This window comes from Brassica napus, chromosome C4 (genome assembly GCF_020379485.1).
Source record: "Brassica napus cultivar Da-Ae chromosome C4, Da-Ae, whole genome shotgun sequence".
NCBI classification, from domain to species: Eukaryota; Viridiplantae; Streptophyta; class Magnoliopsida; order Brassicales; family Brassicaceae; genus Brassica; species Brassica napus.
Window position 1 is genome coordinate 61,033,770 of NC_063447.1, and position 22,681 is coordinate 61,056,450.

A 22,681-nucleotide genomic window follows, 5' to 3' on the forward strand; every position below is an offset into this window, starting at 1 on the left:
GATCCAGTTCCATAGTGAGAGATATAGCAAGGAGTGTACTACGAGATGGCAGGTTCCAGTCATATTTAGCACTGGGCGGTCCGGCTTGGCTTCATAACTGGATTTAAGATGAGGCACACACCAACATCTGATAAATCTTTCCCTTAAGATTTTATATTGGTTTGAGTTGTTATCTTGTTTTGGTTTTTGTCTTCTTTACTTATCCCTTGTATTTCTTGATACTTTCTCTTTATTGAGTTGAGACATTTAAAAAAAAAAAAAATCAGTTAAGATCTTCTAAAATACCCAAAGCCATTTTTATAATATTTTTTAATTGACTAAAGTTTAGTAAGTAGCGGACATACAATCTAATACGACACCACAAAACCGACACGCAATGCAGCACCATCTACAAACAAAAAAAAATAAGTTACGTAAATTTGGATTAAATAAAATTTCGACCGTGTAAAAAACATAACATCGTATCATATGTTTTGGTTGTCCACATGTTTTTATAAAAACTTTTTCTTCCAATTCAACAAATGTTAGAAGTCTTTTAAAATTAAAGTCAATAGTAAGTAGCCGACATACAATCTAATACGACACCACAAAACCGACACGCTACTTTAAAAAAACGAGGAGTAAGAAAAAACGGCACGCAATCCTTAAAAAGGAAGGAAGAACAAAAAAAAAAAAAAAAAAGGTTTTCATATCTCTCCACCTCTCTTTTCTCCTCCTTATTGATTCTATCGCTCTCTTGCTCTCATAGACGTATCTCTCTTCCGATCCAAAAAGGTAACCCAAAATCGAAATTTAGGGTTTTTCTCCACCCTTGATTTGATTTCTCCTATTCGTTCTTAGATTCTCTTGACCAGTTTCTGAGGTTATAGGGTTTGCAATTGTTCTCTGTGTTAGCGTGATTCCTTTGGCATTAGTGTTTGTTCATATTCCCCTTTCATACTTTGTCCTCGTTGGATTATTCTATTCTCACAAAGTCTCTTCCTTTTTAGGGATTCGATTATGGTTTCTTCTTAGCTATTATTAATCTGTTGAACCCATCTCGTGATTTTGCAGGATTTTTGATAAAGGAGCAACCTTTGAAGGATTTGAACTTTGTTTTGTTTGCTTGCTTGCTGGGTTTGTTTGAAACATTATGAGTGAATCATGGGCTGACGTGGTTGACTCAGAGAACAACACTGCCTCTGGGTCTACTACTCAAAACTCTCACAACACTGCCTCTGGGTCTACTAAACCGTCACGACCTGCTTATGTTCCTCCACATCTAAGGAACAAGCAACCATCTTCCGACCCTGTTCCTCCACTTCCAGCTAATGATCGTGTTGGCTATAACGGTCCACCTTCCGCCTCTCGTTGGGCTCCTCCTGGTGGTTACAGGGCTGATGCAGGTCGTCCACGAGGAACTGGCGGTGGCTGGAACAACAGGAGTGGAGGGTGGGACCGTAGGGAGCGCGAAGTCAACCCCTTTGAGAACGCTGACGCTGAGCCTGAGCCTGCGTTTACTGAGCTGGACAACACTGGGATTAACTTTGATGCTTACGAAGATATCCCGATTGAGACTAGTGGGGATAATGTGCCTCCTTCTGTCAACACGTTCGCGGAGATTGATCTAGGGGAGGCTTTGAATCTGAACATCAGGAGGTGCAAGTACGTGAAGCCGACGCCCGTGCAGAGGCACGCGATCCCTATATTGCTTGCCGGGAGGGATTTGATGGCGTGTGCTCAGACGGGGTCTGGGAAGACGGCTGCGTTTTGTTTTCCGATAATTAGTGGGATCATGAAGGATCAGCATGTGTTGCAGAGACCACGTGGCTCAAGGACTGTTTACCCTCTTGCGGTTATTCTATCGCCGACGAGGGAGTTAGCAAGTCAGGTTTGGTGTTCTCTTCAAACGTTAAGACTCTATTCACTTTGATGAAAAGTCAGTTTCTTATATCTCATTTTGTGTGGTTTGGCAGATACATGATGAAGCTAAAAAGTTCTCTTACCAAACTGGTGTGAAGGTTGTTGTTGCTTATGGAGGAACACCTATTAACCAGCAGGTATGTTAACAAGTAAATAGTTTTGTTTTTCTGTTTTATATGCTGTCTCTTAGACTTGTTGTTTGGGTTTTGGAAGTGTGTTTTATTTTAAGAGCATCTCCACTGGTTCTAATTTCACTCTAAAATAGTTTTTATCATTCTGTTTTTACTCTATAATAGAGTGAAAAATGAGTTTACTCTATATATAGAATAATTTTTTTTTTTTTTATCACTCTATTTATCCAAATAGAGCACCATTGGAATATAGGCTATTTATAGCTAAACTCCTTAAGGAGTTACTCTATTTTAAAAGAAACAAATGGAGTAATGGTCTAAGGCTACTCACCTTTTGTTAAGTAAGCCGTGTTGGTTTTGGAGTTAGCAAGTTTTTGGCTTGAAAAGAATTTATCAATATATGACATGCAGAAGTATTGGGAGATTTTTCATTGATGTGTGTTTTGGTCTGTTTTGTTGATCTTGTGTCTTGTTGTTTTTTGCAGCTACGGGAACTTGAGAGGGGAGTCGATATTCTTGTGGCGACTCCTGGTAGACTAAATGATTTGCTCGAGAGAGCTAGAGTCTCTATGCAGATGATTAGATTCTTAGCTCTTGATGAGGCCGATAGGATGCTGGACATGGGTTTTGAGCCACAGATTAGGAAGATTGTCGAACAAATGGACATGCCTCCGCGTGGTGTTAGACAGACGCTTTTGTTTAGTGCTACTTTTCCAAGAGAGATTCAGGTTTGGTTTACTTGTCTCACCTTCTTGTTGGTTGAATGTTTCTGCTTTTGCATATTCATTTGAAAATCTGAAAAAATTGCATATTTGTTTCTTGTGCAGAGACTCGCAGCTGACTTCTTAGCAAATTATATATTCTTGGCTGTGGGTAGAGTAGGTTCAAGTACTGACTTAATTGTCCAAAGGGTTGAGTTTGTCCTTGACTCTGACAAGAGAAGTCATCTCATGGACCTGCTTCATGCTCAGAGAGAGAATGGCATCCAAGGCAAGGTAAAAAAATGATGCTCCTCTTTTCTTCAGCTGCTCTGGTATCAAACTTCTGATGATTATTTTATCTTCCATAATTACAGCAAGCCCTGACCTTAGTCTTTGTGGAGACAAAGAGGGGAGCCGACTCTTTGGAAAATTGGCTGTGCATCAATGGGTTTCCAGCAACCTCCATTCACGGTGACAGATCACAGCAGGTTTGTTATAAACTCTTTGGTCCTCATTTTCAATTTTCTATTGGCTAGAATCTTTACTAAGCTTTGTTGTGTGTTTTATGCATTTGAAGGAAAGAGAAGTGGCGCTGAAGTCATTCAAGAGCGGGAGAACGCCGATTCTGGTCGCAACAGACGTGGCAGCGCGTGGTCTCGACATTCCCCACGTGGCTCACGTTGTGAACTTCGATCTACCGAACGACATTGACGACTACGTCCACCGTATTGGACGAACAGGACGCGCTGGCAAATCAGGACTAGCGACTGCCTTCTTCAACGACGGCAACACCTCGATGGCTAGATCTCTCTCTGAGCTGATGCAAGAAGCTAACCAGGAAGTCCCTGCGTGGCTCTCGCGGTATGCGTCGCGTTCCTCCTTTGGTGGTGGTAAGAACAAGCGGTCTGGTGGTCGGTTTGGTGGCCGTGACTTTAGAAGGGAAGGTTCTTACAGTAGAGGAGGAGGTGGTGGTGGTTACTATGGTGGTGGAGGAGGAGGAGGCTATGGCGGTGGATATGGAGCTCCAAGTGGTGGATATGGTGGAGAAACTCCAAGTGCGTGGGACTGAAGTGCTTAATGTTTTTTTGTTTTGTTTTGGTCTATAAACTTTTGACTATTTATTTGTCTTCTACATTCCCAAAGAGAGAGTATGTATTGCCCCTTACACTTATGAGATGGATGAATATATATATATATAACTAAGGTTGCTGTTTAGGTGCTTTTGATCTTTGTAGGCTTTTTTAAGAGTGTCCAAAGCATAGCTGTCCAGTTTCACAGTTTTGTCTCCAATTTTTTTATCATGTTCTTGGATCTGAAACATGGTCTGAAGGTGAAATTAATTGATGCTCTTGTTCTGCTGGTGTGTACTAGGTTCACTTTTATCTTAAGAGATCCAAAGAGTAGATAAAAGACCAGTGGAGATGGTATTGGTTCACCAACCATTACATAACAGAAACAGAGCTTTTTGTTATTTACATACAAAAACCCTTTTAGACAACAACAAAAAACAAAACATGTCTCCTTTTTCACTTATCAACGACGTCCATGTTCCTGTCCCATATAACCAGCAGTTCCATGCTCATGTGTCCTCTCAGGAGGATCACCAATAACTATGTTCGTTGTAGTCTTTGCAATCTCAGCTATAGTCTCGCCAATAGCCCCAAGCACTCCACCCGCTCCAGCCCCTTGTTCTTGGGCATATCTCTCGTTCCTTCTCCCTCCTCCTCCGTAGAACTCCTCCTCCCCGACATCTCTGGAGACTCCTCCTTGTGCTCCATATCCGAAGACATCTTCCTCACTCTCTCTTCCTCTTCCGTACTCCTCCCTGACGTCTCTCCTCTCTGCTCCGGAGAAGCCTTTTGGTCCATACCCAAAGACATCTTCCTCGGTACTCCCTCTTTCTCCTTTGTACTCCTCTTGAAACCCTCCCCTTGGTTCCGTGACATAACCTCGTCCCTTCTCTTCCTCACCTCCCTCAAAACAAAACAAAAAAACAAAGTTGCTTGAGCCACACGTAACAACATAATGATACTAAACAAACCCAAAAAACAAAGTTCCTTGAGCCACACGAAACAAAATTGTGATACTACTAAACAAACCCAAAAACCAAAGTTTCTTGAGCCACAAGTAACAACATAATGATACTAAACAAACCCAAAAAACATAGTTCCTTGAGCCACACGTAACAACATAATGATACTCATAATGGGTCTAGTTCAAGTTGTGGGAAGTACCTGGTGCATCTCTTGGTCTCTGTGTTGAGCTTCCTCTTTCTTCCTCGCTGTGTACCCAACCACCGTATCAGCAGCCACTGCAGCTTTCTCCTTAGTCAAGTCCACCGCCTTAGAACCAACTTCCGCCGCCTTATGCCCTGCGTAACCAACCGCTCCTTCCACAGTACCAGCGACCGCTTTGGTCCCTTGCACCACTTTCTCCGTGGTGAAATGCGCCGCTGTCCACCCAACCGTACCAGCTTTCTCGGCCGCCACTCCAGTGTAATGCGCAGCTCCTTTGCCTCCTTCCACCACCGTCTCTTTTGCATACTCAGCCGCTTCTTTGCTCATTTCCACCGCTTCACCAGCCTTCTGAACTGTATAGTCTTTGGCTTTTGCCGTCACTGAAACCGTCTGTTCTTTGGCTTCTTGTCCTTTCTGAGCAGTAAGGTTCCCAGTCTCCTTCCCTTTCTCGGTTACATACTGAGAAGCTCTCTGAGCTTTCTCAGCCGCTATGTCCTTAGCTTCAACAGCTTTCTGAAGAGTGTAGTCTTTGGCTCTTGCAGCTTTCTCAGCCGCAATGTCCTTGGCTTCAACAGCTTTCTGTAAAGCCAAGTCTTTGGCTCTTGCAGCCTGCTCAGCCGCCGTGATGCCCGTTTCTCTTCCTTTCTCAGTTGCATACTTAGCCTTCTCAGCCGCCGTGTCTTTAGCTTCAGCAGCTTTCTGTAAAGCCATGTCTTTGGCTCTTGCAGCTTGTTCAGCTGTCATGTTTGCTGTTTCTTTTGCTTTCTCAGTTGCATATTGAGAAGCTCTCCGAGCCTTCTCAGCCGCAGTCTCTTTGGCTTCACCAGCTTTCTCCATAGTGTAATCTTTGGCTCTTGCAGCTTGTTCCTTCGCCTCTTGCTCTTTTTGAGCCCCCATGTGTCCAGCTTCCCTTGCCTTCTCCCTCGCGTAATCAGAAGCTCTCTGACTCTCCTCACTTGCCGTGTCCTTCACGTCTCCTCCCTTCTCCATAGTGTAATCTTTAGCTCTACCAGCTTGCCCTTTTTGAGCCCCCATGTGTCCAGCTTCCCTTGCCTTCTCCCTCGCGTAATCAGAAGCTCTCTGAGTCTTCTCACTTGCCGTGTCCTTCACGTCTCCTCCCTTCTCCATAGTGTAGTCTTTGGCTCTTGCAGCTTGTTCTTTAGCCTCTTGCCCTCTTTGAGCCCCCACGTGTCCAGCTTCCCTTGCCTTCTCCCTCGCGTAATCAGAAGCTCTCTGAGTCTTCTCACTTGCCGTGTCTTGCACGCTTCCTCCTTTCTCAGTCCCACCGTGAGTAACATGGACACCACACTCTCTTCCTCTTCCCTCCACTTGTTGTCCTCCTTGTCCGCCACGGCTCAAACCCTCCTTAGCCTTGTTATACCTCTCCTCCGCTGCTCGTACCGTATCCATCGACTTCTGCTGAGCATTGGCTCTAAACCCTTGAATATCCTCTAGGGTTGCCCTCTCTTGCTCCTCCTCCTCCTTCTTTCCCGTTCCTTCCTTATCACCACTATGCACAACGAACTTCCCAACGGTGTGAGGCATCTTAGTCATCTTCATCTTCGTCTCCCCTTCTCCTTCGTTCCCTTTGTCCGAGAGCGACACAAAGTGTGTCGTCGTCTCCTGCTGCCTCTGCGTGTCGGAGTCTTTGCCTTTCTCGGCTATTGACTCGAAATGACTCGTCATCTTCGGGACTCTATCTTTCTCCACTTGAACTTCTCTTTCCTTCACCACGTTCTCTCTTCTTGCTTGCTCTGACGCCATTGTAATTACTACAAGATTTATGATTTAGATTGTTTTGTTCTTTTTTAATCTCTAATGATTCTTATGGAGCTTTATCTTTCTTGCTTTTATAATACAGGAACCACTTAAAACCTAAAAGAAAATATTACGGGCGGTGTGTGACGTGTTGAGAAGGCTATTGCAAACGTGTAAGAACATATAATGACTCAGCTTTGTGTGAAGAGATCAACTTTAATGTTTACTAAGCCAATCATCTCGGTTTTCCACACGTGTCGTTCCGTACTATTACACGTGGTGGTATAGGAGAGCTTCTTGCCGTCTTGCCTTACCGTTCTCACCGGTTAATTTTATCTGAACTCTTCGGATCGGTCGGTTACAACTACGAGAACCAGGCTCTTTTAGTTATCAAGTAGGCCCATTTGTTTCTTGTAGGCCCAATAGTCAGCCGAATAACTTGGAAAATCCCTACAGAGCATTTGAGTCTCTTTTGTTACATTTCACGTAGTTCTTGTGCATGCATAGTCACGTTGGTATCTAAAACGTTATTTCATTCAAGAATCAAGCGACCCAACTCAAGATTAACTAAAAAAAATATAGGTAGTTATTGAGTAACTAATACATTGGTAAAATAAAGGTAGATAGGTTTCAAGAGAAAAGTTTAGAGTAAAAGAGTATGTTCCAAGTATCAGGTAAACCAGGAAGACACCAATGGCTACAGTCATTCCCAGGATGGTTCCCACTGAAAGCAGAAGGATGAGCATCTTTACGAAGCTGAGACAGACCGGTTATGTCGAGCCAGTGGACCGGTTTCTTCAATCTCATCATCACTTTGGCTAAAACTACCCAAGCCATTGGTATCCCTCCTGGATACTTCCTCCCGTAGAATGGCTGTGTTTGACTCTTACATGTCTTCATTGGTTCTCCCCAATCCTTCCCCCTGCAAACAAATGTATTAATGCCTAGGTAATGTTTTAAAATAGCATAACCATAATGACCTAAATGAGGTTTGGTATCAAAATATTATCAAGTTAATAACTAACAATTGCTTAGCATTAAACATCACAAGACCTTTGTGAAACTAAACCAATTAACAAAAGAATATCAGATTTGATGTGAATAAACGTGAATCAAATACAAAAAGAACAAATGAACTTAAGAGGGTAAACACAAGTAAGACAAATAATCGTTTCAAATTGACTATGTGAATGAATAAATTACAATTTTTAAAATTCGTATATATTAATACAAGTTCAAAATCCAATATTCACTATCTATTAGAAAAACTTCTTCATCTACTAAAATTAACTTTTCATAGTCCTTAAAATATATTGTATTGATGCATTGAGATTTTACTCACTTTCATAAGCAACAAGATTAACCGAATAAAGAAGTTTTTTTATTAATTTACTTACTCGTAGTGAGTAGGAGAAACGCCATTGAAGAAGACTTTGGTCTTAGACGGATCGACAAAAGCATTAACCCATCGAGACCAAGTGGTCATACCTTTGTAATAAGCGACCAGCCTGTTCATGTCTTTGTACAGTCTCTTCCCATCTTCCATGTAATCCCACCTGGTCCACACAAACACACACGTAGACGTCATCATCAAATGCGTAAAAAAATTCTCAAAAAAACAAAAACAAAGCAAAAGAAAGTGTACGGCTGGATGTGACCGGTGTGTGTCCACCAATGCCAACTGTTGAAAACCAAGACGTCCATGCCTCTCCACAATCTGCCTTGTTTAATGGAATCCAGCTTAAGCACTCTCCCAACTTTCTCAGAATCTAAATCCACTAAGAACTGCGTTCTGTATAGCTTCAACGTCACTCCATATTCCTGCGACCGTACCACTTTTCTAATCATTTTCACTAAATAAAATACATAAAATACAATTTCAACCTTATTGTATTTTCGCCCATGACTCAAATGATTACTAAATAATCGGACATATCTTTTGCGTGGCTCATGATCATAAGTTCATAGCATGACATGATATTCGGAGGCGCTCTCTTTTTGAGAAATAAGCCACTAATCACGTTTCATCTCTTAAATGCTGTGCTCATTCTGTTGTAATGAGTAATGACCACTACTATTTTTAAAACAAGAATGAATAAAAAGCTTTAGCAAAGCTCATGATAACATAATATTTATATCAAATCAAAAGAGACAAAGAAACAGAAACTTTAACCCATTTCCTTTATATAATTTACTTTATCCTAATTAAACGTTAGGAAAAACTTTCCGCACTATAAAGCTGAAAAACAAATTAACTTCTACATAAAAGAATCATACCTCAATTAATATTATACTGTACTATTTTAAATGGATAAGTATTTTAGTAAACAAAACGACGGAGGATTCGCCCTAGCTCGTCTCTCCCTGCCACGGAAATCGAGGCGCCGTTTCTCCTTAGCTTCGTCGACGCCGGCAGCGACCTAGCTCGCCGGCGTCGTCTTCGTCCGTCTCCCTTGATGTCTCGTTTCAACTCTGCTTCTCTTTCCATCGCCGCTGCTGTTCCGTTCATCTCTGCCGTGACTGCTGCTCCGTTCGTCTCTGACGCGACTGCCGCGTTGTTCGTCTCCACCATTACTACTACTGTTTCAAATCGTTTGGGTTCAAGCGTGCTCCTAAAGTCCACCGTCTCTTATGCTGTCCGCTTATCTGGGGATTCCCGGAAAGCAATGTCAAGCGGGTTCTCCGCTCCTCGTATTCCTTGCCGCTGCTCCTCCGTTCTGCGTGTTCCTTGGTGCTGTGGCTCCTACTCCTGGTGCGTCAGATCTGTAACTCAAGGCTCTGTGTTTGTAGATCCTCGCTGGAAACCGCCTCCTCTTCCATCCAAACCTTTTCCATTTCATTTCTCCACCGGTGCTGCGAAGACATCTGCTATCGACGAGACCCGCCATTGTGGCGAAGTACTTAAGCTATCTCCGACCTGTCCCGCCAGATGTGCTGACTGCTCCGGTTCACCGCCTGATGCTCCCCCGTTCTCAATCGTTGGCCATTTGGATGCCGCCGGCGACTTTCCACAACCGTATACAACCGTTCGTTGGCTTGTCTTTGGATTGCTAATGATAAGTTTTTGGGCCAGACTCACTATGATACTGCTGATATTATCAGCTCACGGCTTAGCTCAGGTAAACACAGTTCAAAAATGGACATGGTTGCATTGATTTTGGCTAAGTCGCAAAGGATTTCCGGTGGATTCATTGGTCCCTTTAAATTGCGCATAATGATATATCTTTTAGTTATGAAGTGTTTTCCGTTGGATTCGTCGGGAACATCTTGGTTGCTTGTTCTACCCTCCTCTCATAAGGAGTGGATCTCATACCTTCTTTCAATGAAAGGATACACTTTCTCAGTTCTATTGCTGAGTTCTGGCTTTAGTTTCTCTACCGGTCTGTCTTCTTGTGTAGCGGTCTCTACGGGACCTGAAGAGGCAACCGAGATTACTTTTGGGTTTCTCGTAGGTGAGAGCTGGCTTTCAACGTCACATTATGTGACTATCTTTCAGCTGGACGTGAAGGTTTTATCGACGCATTCAAGATTCGTCTCGAATTCGCTGTCAACTTTTTATGAAGGGTTATCTCATTTAGCTTATGTTGTTTATCTTTTTAATCAAAGAGGATGTTTAATTCCCTCTAGTTATTGTACTCGTGAAAGTTAATGATTAATGAAAACAAGTTGTGTTAAAAAAAAAAAAGTATTTTAGTAAATTTTTAATTAGACGAAAAAAATATAATTAAAAATGAACAAACCTCGAAGGTGAGTGAAGCGAGACCCTTTTGGCGAAGAAGAGTGTAACGAGCATTAGGAACCCAAGCATGAATTAGACAAGCTAGAGACTGCCACATGTTTGTGCTTAGTGAATCTCCAACGAACATTATCTTCTTCCCTTTCATCTTCCTCAAGAAATACAACCCATTGAATCTGACAAATACAAGTTTGATATTGAATCAATATGAATCAAAACCAAAACGTAGAATTAAAGAATGTAAGAAGAGTGTAGTACCTGGGGAGAGAACAAGAAGATGGCTGCCATCGATACTTAAGGTAAAGATTGTCGGGACGACCATACTTCTTGCAGTTAAACTGTGGATCTATGAACGGACATTTATAAGGATCGTAAAGTGGATACTTTACGTCATAAACCCAACTCCCTTTAAACCAGTTGCATCGCCCAGAACGTAGCTCTCTTCTTACTGCTTCAGAACTATTGTTGCTGCTTGCGTTGGTGTAAGCAGAGACTGTGGAGAGACATAGGAGAAAGAAGAAGAAGAAGAAAAAGAAGAAAGAACTGTTCTCTTGGGATGAGAAACCCATTTTCTCTCAATTTTCTTTGATCTGAGAGTGAGTGATTGGTGTGGGAAGGGTGTCTTAGGCAGTATTGTTATATAATAGTCCAAACCCCAAAAGAGAGAAAGAAAGAAAGTGAGAAAGATTGATTGTACACGTCACATGGGAAGGGGGAACAAGAAACAAGTACTAGGTACGTTCCAGCATTTTTACTGATGGAAATCTATTTTCACAATAATTTAGATATTTTGTTTTAGCTGTAAGAAAAGTTGAAATTTCATATTTGTAACTGGATCGCAGGCAGTATGTTACGTATATATTTTTACTTCAAACGTTTACTGTTTAGACAAAGCAAAAACTGACACGTACATGATATCGAGAGTGTAAATATAACTTCTTGAAATTTACATGTACATACATTTAGGTAATGGATGCAAAAGAACGAAAAATGGAATATAACTTCTTGAAATTTAGTTCTTGAGAGCGACTTTGACTTTACACCGTTTTATACGTACGTGTATATACAATACATATGGGACCGATTTTGACTTTACACCGTTTGAAGAGCCATGTATTCTCCAATGTACTATTTAAACATTCGGTAATATAATCGTAATAATTGTTGTAATACCCATTGGAATAATGAACAAAGAATGTGTATACATTCGTGCCTAAACAAAATTCTTATAAATCTTTTTGCAGATATATTATATAACTTTCATATGATGCAAGAGTGTGAATACATGTGGAGACAACCGAAAAGTATCTGCACAACTTCTCATCATCATCTTTTCGCCGGTGATTATGGAAAATTTCTTCTACTTTTTCATACATTATGGTGATTAAATGTAAGAAATGAATATCGGTGGATCTAGATGAAATAGTATATGAATAAATAACAAGATTGAATAGTATTTCTATGAGACGTGTTGAAAACGAGAAGTCATAGGCCCAGGACGAACTCATGAAAGTGAAATTGTATAATAGTTTTATAATACAAAAAGATGATTTTACAATGATCCATAAAATAAAAAATAGTGAGTGGTTCTTTTAGACTCTCCATGCGACCCCAACTATGCACATGATCTTGAATGAGTAGTATCTCCAGCAGATAATCTCTGGGCTCATAGCACTTGAAAGTTCTTGAATCGATGAAGAAATAACCTGATATTCATCGGATTCTTGACGCACTACAAAATGTAGACGCACCTACGAGATAAAATAATTGTTTGTTATCTTTAATCATTTGATTCTATGTTTAGTATTCTTGACTTTTTGTATTCTATATTTAATGAGTTGTGTTTTTACTCCATTTTACTTCCATATCTAGTCGAAATTGAACGGTTATTATATATTTTGGTATATTTAAAATGTTTGTGTGTTTTACAGATTCTATATTCGTTTGTCAGAAAGAAAGAAAAACGTGACTAAACAAGATTTTAAAATTTTAAAGAATTTTGCTGTATAAATAAAATAGAAATTAATCTATCCATTACAAAGATTGATCGATTTAGTCATCAATGTCAACAATCTGTCCAAGACACTAAGACAGGGGGATTTCCACTTTTTTTTTTGTCAGTGTTGATTTCCACATTTAAAATGTAAAAGGTAAAAGAGATGATTTGTCCAAGCCACCAGTTTCTAGAGGATTTTACAAAAGGCATATATCATCATTTCTCTTAAATATAAAAAGCCTACCATAATCATCATTCAACAAATTATTATTTTTTTCCATAATCATCATTCAACAAATTATTATTTTTTTCATTTTAACAAAAAAAAAATTATTTTTACATAAAAACTTTTGGAATTTAACTCTGCTTGCTTTGGCTACATCGCTAAATGAGTAAATGTTCAGAAGATGTCAAGAAATGCAAGCTTGGTTATTATCACTTTATATTTGGATCCATGACAAATGATAAAAAAAGTAGACAGTGTCTGAAGACAGTAATGAGGTTTCAAATTACAAACAAAAGACAGTGTCTGAGACATGCATCAGGATGATGCAATACACTCTAACGGTCAAACCAGAGTACAACATACACAATAAACGACCTGGGTTCGAAGGCACCCCACTACGGTTAAATCATTAGGTGGCCACCCGGGCCCACCCTGCTACTTCTGGGGTGGAAATGACGTGGCTGCTGCGGGCCTCGAAGGATGTCTGGGCCCCAGACTAGGACCCTCGGTTAACATAACAAAAAAAAAAAAAAAAAAAAAAAAACATACACAATAATGATACATGAAACAGAGGAACTCTACATTTCACTATTTATTCACCGCAAGTTCAGTTGTTCTTGAAACATGTTTGTCCAGTTACGCTGCAGCGTGTGCACACAAATCAGTTCAGTGCATCAAGAACAAAAAAGCCAAACCCAATATTCTGATAGGATGTGTAGGAGGAATTTTAGCCTCAGCAGCACTAGTAGCAATCTATAAAAGGAAAAACTCAAATAGTAAAGCGACCAAAACAGATGATGTCCAGTGATCAATAACCACTATGCGTATAGATAGAATACCTCATATGCTTTCAAGACTAATCAGCAGCCTCTTTCCTCTCATCCCCTAAGTCCTGATTTGAATTCCTCAAGATAGCTGTAATTGTCAATTCTCCTGCCAAAAAGAACCAAACAAATCTTCAGAAACATATAACTTTAATCTTTAAATGGGCATTGTTAGATGCTCATACAATCAAGAACCCTTTTTGATTAAAAAAAATCTAAATTCAGTACAAGAGACATGAACAGTTTTTACCGAGACAACAACATCGTCAAGGTGTGTAACAGTTTTTACCGAGACAACAACATCGTCAAGGTGTGTAGCATGTTAGAACCCAAACTAAAGACGTCAATGGAAGATGGTTGATGTCTCTGTTACATCTTTCCCACTAGCAGATTTCTCATCCCCTCCACCAATATGAAAGCAGCAAACACAAGCAATAATATAAGCAAAAGAATCAAAGGAAACAAAAACAAAAACAAAAAGCAAGTAAAGAAATCATTTAGGCAGAAAACAAGAAAGCAAGAAAGACAATGATTTTTAGGGAAAAAAAACGAAAGGGAAAACTGCTTTATTCCGAGATTGATTATGAGTAACTAAGTGATAATAAGTGTCAATCAAATAAATCATAACGTCTCTAACGATCATCGATCAATGACAGGGCGATATGTTCTATACGTTTTCACAAATTACACATAGTTTTTCATTAACAATCAAGTAATATAGAATTTCCCCTGAAAATCTTGAATAAAACAAATTTTATGATGAGAAAAAAAAAAGCAAATGAGGCATTGAGTTTTTTTTAGAAAACTTGGAAATACGAGAGAGAGAGAGAGAGAAACTATTTTATTACTAGATTGATTATGAGAAGTAAATGATCAAACGTGTTTACAAAGAAAAAACAATCTCTAACAATCAACTAATGACAGGATGTAATGTTCTATATGTTTTCGCAAATCTCACTATCAATCAAATAATATAGAGTTTTCCCCCTCAAAGTTTGAAAGTTTTTTTAAAAAAATTTGTAGTGAAAACAATGCTTTGACAAAAAAAATTACTTTACAAATCAGTTTATGGGTTAGTAAAACGTTTTGTTACTATTATAAAAAAAAGTTCAAGAAGCTTGTGGTTAGTATAGAATTTCATACCTTGCTAATCAGTTTCTGATGAAGAAAAGACGTCGGGTGAGAGCATAATCAGACAATGGTCGTTGTGTTGTTGTTTCTGTGATAAAATCAGATCGAAGACTCTGTTTCCATGGGAATTCAAGCATTGTCTTTCTCAACTCTCTGCCTCTAATTGTAATGAGTTCTTCACTGCTTTGTTCTCCTTCTATTTATTTACAAAAAATTATGCCGTTGCATTCAATAAATTATAGCCGTTTTGCATTCAATAAATTATAGCCGTTTGCCTAATAAATATTAGTTTTATTGAATTTACTTTTAGTGGACCAAAATAATTTATTATTTTTAACCCATTGTAAAAATGTTGAAACACCTCACGGTGAAAACATATTTCACTCTATCGTACTTGTATTGTAAATCCTCGTTAAAATCCAAAAAAAAATTCCGATTTAAAAAAAGCTATGATGTTTAGTTGTTTACTAAAGTCTAAACATATTGGAGTAGAACAAAGTTGTTCTTCACTTTAAAACCTTAGTTATTATTTCGTTAATAACAGATTAGCCTCTATTTTTACTCATTTAGTTCTTTCACCCTTTAATAGGAAAAGCTCAAAAACATTAGCCAGAAATTATCATATTCATAAGAAAGCGTACGGAGGATTCAGAGAGATTTAACACATCGTAGAATAAATATTACATAGCAGAGATAGATAGATTTTAGAGAATGGTACAAAGCCGGTTTACTTCACATTCCTTACCCGGTATTCTGCATACCGGCGGCTATACCCTTCATGGTGAGGATAACAGTGTCTTCAAGTCCAGGTGCGTACTCACTCTTAGGATTCAGCTTAACTAGCTCAGCCGCTGGTTTACTAGACTCCATGTAGTCCTTAGACAAGTGTGGCCTCACTTTGACGTGGAAGCTCGGGTCACGTATCTGCTTGAGAGTATAGGCTTGGCACACGTTCAACGTCGTGATGTATGGGTCACGCAGCTGCAGCCTTTGCCTCAAGTAAGGATCACCTTCAAGAATGTCCTTGTGACCAGCCACCTAGTCAAGGCAAAAAAAAAAAAAATCATAAAACCGAACCAAGATTAAGAACCTGTCTGAACGTCTAAGTCATACCTGGAGGAGGAGGCGTCTTGTCTCTTGGTAGTTGACACGAAGCTGTTCACCAAAGGGTTGAAGCTCTTCAGAGACGAGGAGACGGTCGTAGAGAGCAGCGATCCCAGGGTCTCCTTTGGCGAAAACCATTTCGACTAGATCGATTGTGACGCGGAAGAAAGGCCACTGGTTGTACATCTCTTTCAGCATGTTGAGATTCTTGGCGTCTTTCTGGATCACGCGTTTGAACGCTGATCCAAAGCCTAGCCAGACCGGCAAGTGAAACCTTGTCTGAGTCCAGGCAAAGATCCATGGGATTGCACGTAGAGATTCAATGCCTCCGCTTGGTTTTCGCTTTGATGGTCTGCTTCCTATGTTCATCCTTCCATACTCAAGCTCAGGTGTTGCCTGTAACACAAGTAGAGTTGGTTAAAGAAAAAAACAAAAAGTAAGGACAAGTGTAGCCTGCCGATTCGGTTCTCTCTGTTAGTTCGGTTCAACATAAATCTTACCGAATTAACCAAAAATAAATTTCGGTTTGGTTTTTGGTTTTTGAAATCCTACCTAATTTTTTTTATTTTGGTTAGATCATTTTGTTAAAATTCCAGATAATTTTGGTTATTTTTGATTAGTTTGGTTCGAAATTTGGTTAGTTTGGTTCGAAATTTGGTTAGTTCGGTTCGGGGTTTTTGGTATGGTGTGGTAATATTTTCTAAAGAAAACCGAAGTAAACTGAACCGAAGACCGAATTTTTAAAAACCTACCGAATCGAACCAAACTCCTGACCAAAATAACCAAACTTAACCAAAAAATTTGGATAAGTTCTTTTGGTTAATTTTGGTTATTTCGGTTTGGGTTTTGGCTTGGTGCGGCTATATATTTATTTAAGAAAACCGAACTAAGTGATTGCCAAAACCGAACCAAAAACCGAATTTCTTTTTAACCTACCAAATCAAACCGAACTCCTAACCGAACAAACTATAAAGTTGGTTCGGTTCGGCCGGTTCAGACAAAAATAATCACGCCTAGTAAGTGTGTAAGGTTAAAGAACTTACCAGACGGAAGTACTCAACGAAACGAGGCTCCTTGAAGACAACAGACCGATACTCTTCAGTAGCAATCACAGCCATCTCATCCATAAGAACACGCCACTCAGGCTTAGGAGAAACAGGCGGATTCATCCCATGCTCAAGCGTAGCAGCAGTGAAACGCTGAAGCGTCCTGAAACACAAATGCTCCTCTCCAAAAGACTGCTCAATAACTTCCCCCTGAACCGTCACCCTAAGCTGCCCGTGGATCGTATCCGGCGGCTGAGACAAGATAGCGAGATGCGTCGGCCCGCCTCCTCTCCCAACAGTCCCACCTCTCCCGTGAAACATAGTCAGCTTCACTCCGTACTCTTTGGCCACCTTCACCAGCTCCTCTTGCGTCTTGTACAGCTGCCACGCCGCGGATAAACGTCCCGCGTCTTTGCCTGAGTCTGAGTACCCGATCATGACTTCTTGCTTGCCGTTGATTCGGTTCCTGTACCATTCTATGGAGAAGAGACGCGCGACCGAAGCAGGAGCGTTTTCTAAATCGGCTAGCTTCTCGAACAAGGGGACGACTCTGAGAGGATGAGTGATTCCACATTCACGTTGTAATAGCTCGACAGCGAGGACGTCTGATGGAGCAGTGGCCATCGAGATGATGTACGCGCCGAAGCTATCGTGAGGAAGCTCGGAGATGACTTTGAACGTGTCCAACACGTCAGCAATCTCCTCGGTTTTGGGAAGGTCGTGTCCGAAGAGGGGGCGTTTCCCGCTCAGCTCGGATAAGAGCCACTCTTGTCTTTTGTCCTCCGACCATTCTTTGTAAGATCCTATGCCCAAGTGCTGCGTGATCGCGTCTAAAACATCGGTGTGTCTGTCGGATTCTTGACGGATGTCGAGCTTCACAAGGGCGAGTCCGAAGGTAGACACTTGGCGCAAGAAGTCTAGCAGGCTTCCATCGGCTATAGGTCTGTCTCCACAGTCGCATAGCGACCTGTAGCAAAGCTCAAGCGGCTCCAAGAACTGGTCCACACTGGTGAAGACAGAGTCTTCAGGAATGTCTGAGACTCCGCTTGACAAGAGCTGACGCGCACGCTCGCGCGTGTTGTAGAGTTTGTCCCTAACGTCTCCGAGTATAGCTCTGTATGGCTCATTTGAAGGGATTTGTTTCCAAAACTCTACAAAAACAGAACACACATCAAACATTTCATATTATAAGTAGTTTACGAAAATTTTGTTTTTTTTTTCATATTTGTAGGTAACTTTTAATTTTATTGAATATAGTTTGACCAATCAAATAATAGACTTATTTTTGATTGGTTTAAAATACTTAATTTATATATCAATTTACTACTCCATATTATAATTAATTTAAGAGAAATTTGTTTGTTTTAAAATATAAGAAGTTTTCATATTGTAGGTAATTAACTTTTACTTCTATTGAATATGGTATGAGCAATCAAATAATATAAGACTTATTTTTGATTTGTGACTTAATTTATATATTAATTTATACTTTTTTAAAAAAATAGTAATAACTTTCTTAATGTTTCTTAATTTATATGTTAATGTTTCTTAATGTTTTTTTTGGTTAATGTTTTGTGCATTTAACAGAGGGAGTATAACAAACTGTTAGAAGAAGCTTGAGAGAAGGTTTAACACACACATACCTATATAGTGTTTGGCATCTCTTTTGGCACACCTTTGAACTTCTGCACGTACACGAAGTTCTTCATTGCAACGCCACATGGACATCTGCAAACAAAACCAAAAATTAAGATCAATGCTACTAACATAAGATCTTCAACTGTCACTTTCCATTATTACCTCAAACATGAGATCTTCAATCTGGGAGAAGTAGAGATTAGCAGCCATCATTCTAGCTAGTAAGCATACATCTCTTGTAACTTCAGGAGTCACTCGAGGGTTTCCTGTGGTGAGATTAAGACATGTTTAGTAATTTAAAACCAGTTCATGTTTTCAAGAGGACAAAGAAGTAATAAGAGTGTATAGGTACCATCACGGTCTCCACCCATCCAAGAAGAGAACTGAATGAGAGGTGCATTGTAGGGAACACGCTCGTTGATTCCAATGTTCTTCAAAGCAGTGTCAACACGTCTCAGGAATTTAGGAACTCCTTTCCAGATTGTCTCGTGGAAGTAGCTCATCCCTGCTCTCATCTCATCTTGTGGTGTAGGCGGAGTTCTTCTGATCTCATCCGTGCGGAAAGCAGCTTGAATCTGGTTGCAACAAAACACAGAGTTTTAGTAATAAAAAGAGTTCTTTGTTTGTTTATGTATACAAAGTGAAATTGTTAAACCAAATCAAAACGAATGAAACTACAAAAAAATACATTTATAGTGTTTTTTTTTTAATCCAAACTGATAAAGTTAATATAGAAAAATAATAATGTCCCAATGTAAACTAATTTTTTCTTAAAGATAAAAAGAACATCATATTTAAAATTCTTAAAACTCTTTAGTTTCATGTAATAAAAAGAGTTCTTTGTTTGTATATGTATTACACCTCTCGTTGAAGAGCTTCATCGAGTTCTTGTTTATCATCAGGAGTAATGTCTTTTGCATATAGCTGTGTCAAGCAATCACGAATCCTAGAAACATTCAAAAACAAAACACATCAGTGAAACAAAGACACAAGAAACCAATAATGGCTGTGACTCAGAACAAACCTTCCAAACTTTTGGAGCAAAGACCGGCGAACAGATTGAGTAGGATGAGCAGTTAAGACCAAGTCAAGAGTCTGGTTCTTGAGAGCATCAAAGACCTCTTCAGGAGTCTTGTTAAGCTGCAACAGCCTCTTGAGAGTCTCTTCAATATCGGATTCAGTTGTTGCGGATGCCTCATCAGCGAAGTCACCTTTCTTAAGCTTCTTGATCCTGCGCCTGTATGCAATCTGGACTTCCTCGGCCAAGTTAGCCAAGCTAAGCATGTTGGAGAATGACTTCGTGACAACGATTGAGTCTCCTGGGTCCAGAGACGTCAGCATGTTTCCGAGCTCCTCTAGCTTAGCAGTGTTGCGGTTCCCGTCGTAATCAGCGGCTACCTCGTAGCACTCTTGAACCTTTTAGACAAAAATACACAAAAACATTGTCTGAGTCAGAACGTTAAAGTATAAACAACCTCAGTGTGTCTCATTACTAATCTGCTAGATTTCACCATAAAGGTTTGACCTTTTGAGATAGCTTAAGCAGGAACAACAAACCCACATGAACAAACCTAAATATATCTCAAAGTTCAAATTTTTAAGACAGAACTCAGTGTGTCTGATGCAGATTGTGTCTGTGTCTGATCTACCTCATTTCACTAAAAGGTTTGGACTTTTGGGATGGTTTAAGCAGCAAACAAACAAACCCACATGAACAAACCTAAATGTATCTCAGAGTTCAAATTTTTAAGACAGAACTCAGCGTGTCTGATGCAGAGTGTGTCTGTGTCTGATCTACCTCATTTCACTAAAAGGTTTGGACTTTTGGGATGGTTTAAGGAGAAACAATAAACCCATGTTGTGATTTTTGATGGGTTGACCTAAATGCATCTCAAAGTTCAGATTTTTAAGACAAAACTCTATGCCCTGTTTTAAGACAAAACTCAGTTTCTTTGATGCAGAGTGTGTCTGATCTGCCTGATTTCACCAAAAGGTTTGAACTTTTGGGATAGTTTAAGGAGAAACAACAAACCCATGTCGTGAATTTTTGATGAGCTAACCTAAATGTATAAAGTTCAGATTTTTAAGACAGAACTCTATGCTCTGTTTCGTAGATAACAAGTTGAGAAAAGAGTGAGGATGAGAGAAGGAAACGTACGAATTCTCTGACTTCTTCGCCATGCAAATCCTGGAGAATATCGAGAAACCGATCCAGCAAGAGAGCATCGTACTCCACAAGCTTGTCGTCTTCAGAGACCTTAGCAGGAGCAATAAGCCTGAGCTGAGCATCTATGGAACCCATCTTCTTCAAACTTCCCGTGGCCATGGTTGATGGTTATCCTCTCTCTCTCTCTCTCTCTCACACACACACCTTTTTAATATCAAACCTAATAAAGAAACCCCTTTAATCTCCCCGGATGTTTCTAGATTGATACAATCGGCGAAAATTGAGGAGTATCAAACCCGATAATGCTGGAAGTGAAACAAGTCAAATAAAAAAAGATTCGGTTTTTTAATTAATTAGGGATAATGAGGAGATTAAAAATAACAAGAAAAGCAAAACGAGTGGCGTAGTAGAGTGGGAGTATCCCGTGGAACAAGTTTGAGAAGAGAGAGAAAAAAAAAGAACGAGAAGTTTCTTTCACGAGGAAGACAATGGAAAGAGAAGAGTCATGTGATCAAAGTTTCAGTGTTTTTGTTTTTTTTGGTTTTCTAAAAAGAGTTTGAAGCCTTGGAAAAATCTCAGTAGAGAAAGCTAGTCCACTCGATATGAATTGGTAGTTATAGCGTATTTATAGCCGAAACTTTTCTCTTCCTTTTTTTTCTCGTATAAAAATCTATTTAATTTTTTTTGTCAGTTATTTTTTTTTGTCAATATTTAATTTCACTATATGATTACAATGTTTTCCAGCATATAATAATATTTCCACAGCTATATATTCCTTCCATTTCATAAAAAAAATTCCTTTTTCATTTTTCTACATACTTTATGGTTTAAATATCTAACACAGTTTTAAAGCATAGTGTTTAACTCATTCGACCATAACTGCATTTGTAGACCAGATTTTACCTTTTGTAAAATACTTCTAACTTCTTCTTTTTTTGTTATTCGTTGAGTGACGAGTCGAATTTTAGTCCGTAATTAACTTGGATAATCAAAAGGTAAAAAGGTGTGTTATCGGGTTTTTCTTCCTCTCTTCAAATCATGCATGCAAGAAATAAATAAACTAGACAAAGTTTATCATGCAAGTTATCTGAACTAAAATTTGATTTAACCATTAACAAGAAAAAATCATTTAATTAAATTAGGTAGAAGTATTTTATAAAATAAATAAGATCTTGTCTACAAAAATGTAGTTCTAAGTGTGTTCTTCCCGAGGCCGACCGGATCAGCCGATAGAGTTTATCAAAAAAAAAAGTAGTTCTAGTTGAATGAGTTAAAACTCGGATTAAGAGCTTACTAGATCTTGACCCGCACGGGTAGTGCGGGTTTTCTTTAATACTAAAATATTTTTGATTATACAATAAAATATATCAATAAATTAATATAATTTGGTGTTATATATTATGTAGTTTTATAATAATATTTGTGTGGAGTATAATATTATTACTATAAAATTTATAAATTTTGTATTTTTGTAATAAAATTTATTTTAAAAACATTATTATGTAACAATAATTTACATAATTTTTATTTTATTTTTAAATTTGAAATATATAAAAAATTAAATTTAGTTGAATCTACATAATAGAGAATTTGGTATAAAGTGATTAATAAAACCAATTTAGTATAAATGTTTAAATAATAAATTGAATTGGTTTTTAACTCAAAGAATACACAGACGTTAATAACAGTACACTAAAATCTTATGTATACGATATGAATAAAGATTAAATGTTTCATCTATGAAGGGATGTGTAATTAATTATATTACATGGTAAAAGCATTTAAAAGTATTACTTCTAAGTTGTCTAAATTAAAACAAAATTACTAATGAAATAAGTCATAATTTATGTGCTGAATAGATAATATATTTTCATTTTTAAATTATAAATAGAAATGAATATTTCTTTTAAAAACATTTTTAAAATATTTTTAAATTTGTGATATTAATTTAATATAATACTTTTCAATTAAATTTGATCCTTAACTAAGAATATTTTCAAATTAAAATTTTGTACATGGTTTAAATTATTACATGTGAACTATATAACATTGTTTTTTAAACAAAATATTATATTAAATAATTA

The 22,681-nt window shown here is 38.7% G+C and overlaps 4 protein-coding genes across 6 annotated transcripts; 1 reads left to right on the forward strand and 3 right to left on the reverse strand.

Moving 5' to 3' along the window:
• The first annotated feature begins 615 nt into the window (after window positions 1-615).
• Window positions 616-3,949, forward strand: LOC106391721 (DEAD-box ATP-dependent RNA helicase 37). Of its 2 annotated transcripts, none has more exons than XM_013832421.3 (7): window positions 616-774; window positions 1,054-1,870; window positions 1,956-2,039; window positions 2,519-2,761; window positions 2,861-3,028; window positions 3,109-3,222; window positions 3,312-3,949. In XM_013832421.3, the coding sequence occupies exons 2-7, from the start codon at window positions 1,133-1,135 to the stop codon at window positions 3,801-3,803; spliced, it is 1,839 nt and encodes a 612-aa protein (XP_013687875.1). In that variant the 5' UTR covers window positions 616-774; window positions 1,054-1,132; the 3' UTR covers window positions 3,804-3,949. The 2 variants fall into 2 exon arrangements, with proteins under 2 accessions (XP_013687875.1, XP_048611194.1); XM_048755237.1 differs by having other exon boundaries at window positions 744-862.
• Window positions 3,950-4,132: 183 nt separating this feature from the next.
• Window positions 4,133-6,804, reverse strand: LOC106391719 (embryonic protein DC-8-like). 2 transcript variants are annotated; one of them, XM_022701569.2, is made up of 2 exons: window positions 4,969-6,804; window positions 4,133-4,704 (listed from the first exon to the last, which is right to left on the reverse strand). In XM_022701569.2, exons 1-2 carry the CDS (start codon window positions 6,733-6,735, stop codon window positions 4,375-4,377), a joined length of 2,097 nt encoding a protein of 698 aa, XP_022557290.1. In that variant the 5' UTR covers window positions 6,736-6,804; the 3' UTR covers window positions 4,133-4,374. The 2 variants fall into 2 exon arrangements, with proteins under 2 accessions (XP_022557290.1, XP_013687874.1); XM_013832420.3 differs by having other exon boundaries at window positions 4,133-4,708; window positions 4,969-6,801.
• A 437-nt stretch (window positions 6,805-7,241) lies between these two features.
• LOC106392278 (protein trichome birefringence-like 39) lies at window positions 7,242-11,082 on the reverse strand. The gene is made up of 5 exons (XM_013833088.3): window positions 10,724-11,082; window positions 10,470-10,641; window positions 8,375-8,550; window positions 8,127-8,285; window positions 7,242-7,651 (listed from the first exon to the last, which is right to left on the reverse strand). Exons 1-5 carry the CDS (start codon window positions 11,032-11,034, stop codon window positions 7,360-7,362), a joined length of 1,110 nt encoding a protein of 369 aa, XP_013688542.1. The 5' UTR covers window positions 11,035-11,082; the 3' UTR covers window positions 7,242-7,359.
• A 4,165-nt stretch (window positions 11,083-15,247) lies between these two features.
• LOC106391718 (phosphoenolpyruvate carboxylase 2-like) lies at window positions 15,248-21,236 on the reverse strand. Its single transcript, XM_048755236.1, has 9 exons — window positions 20,589-21,236; window positions 19,455-19,846; window positions 19,292-19,376; window positions 18,783-19,005; window positions 18,593-18,696; window positions 18,436-18,520; window positions 16,790-17,943; window positions 15,756-16,142; window positions 15,248-15,680 (listed from the first exon to the last, which is right to left on the reverse strand). The coding sequence occupies exons 1-9, from the start codon at window positions 20,754-20,756 to the stop codon at window positions 15,384-15,386; spliced, it is 2,895 nt and encodes a 964-aa protein (XP_048611193.1). The 5' UTR covers window positions 20,757-21,236; the 3' UTR covers window positions 15,248-15,383.
• Between the last annotated feature and the right edge of the window lie 1,445 nt (window positions 21,237-22,681).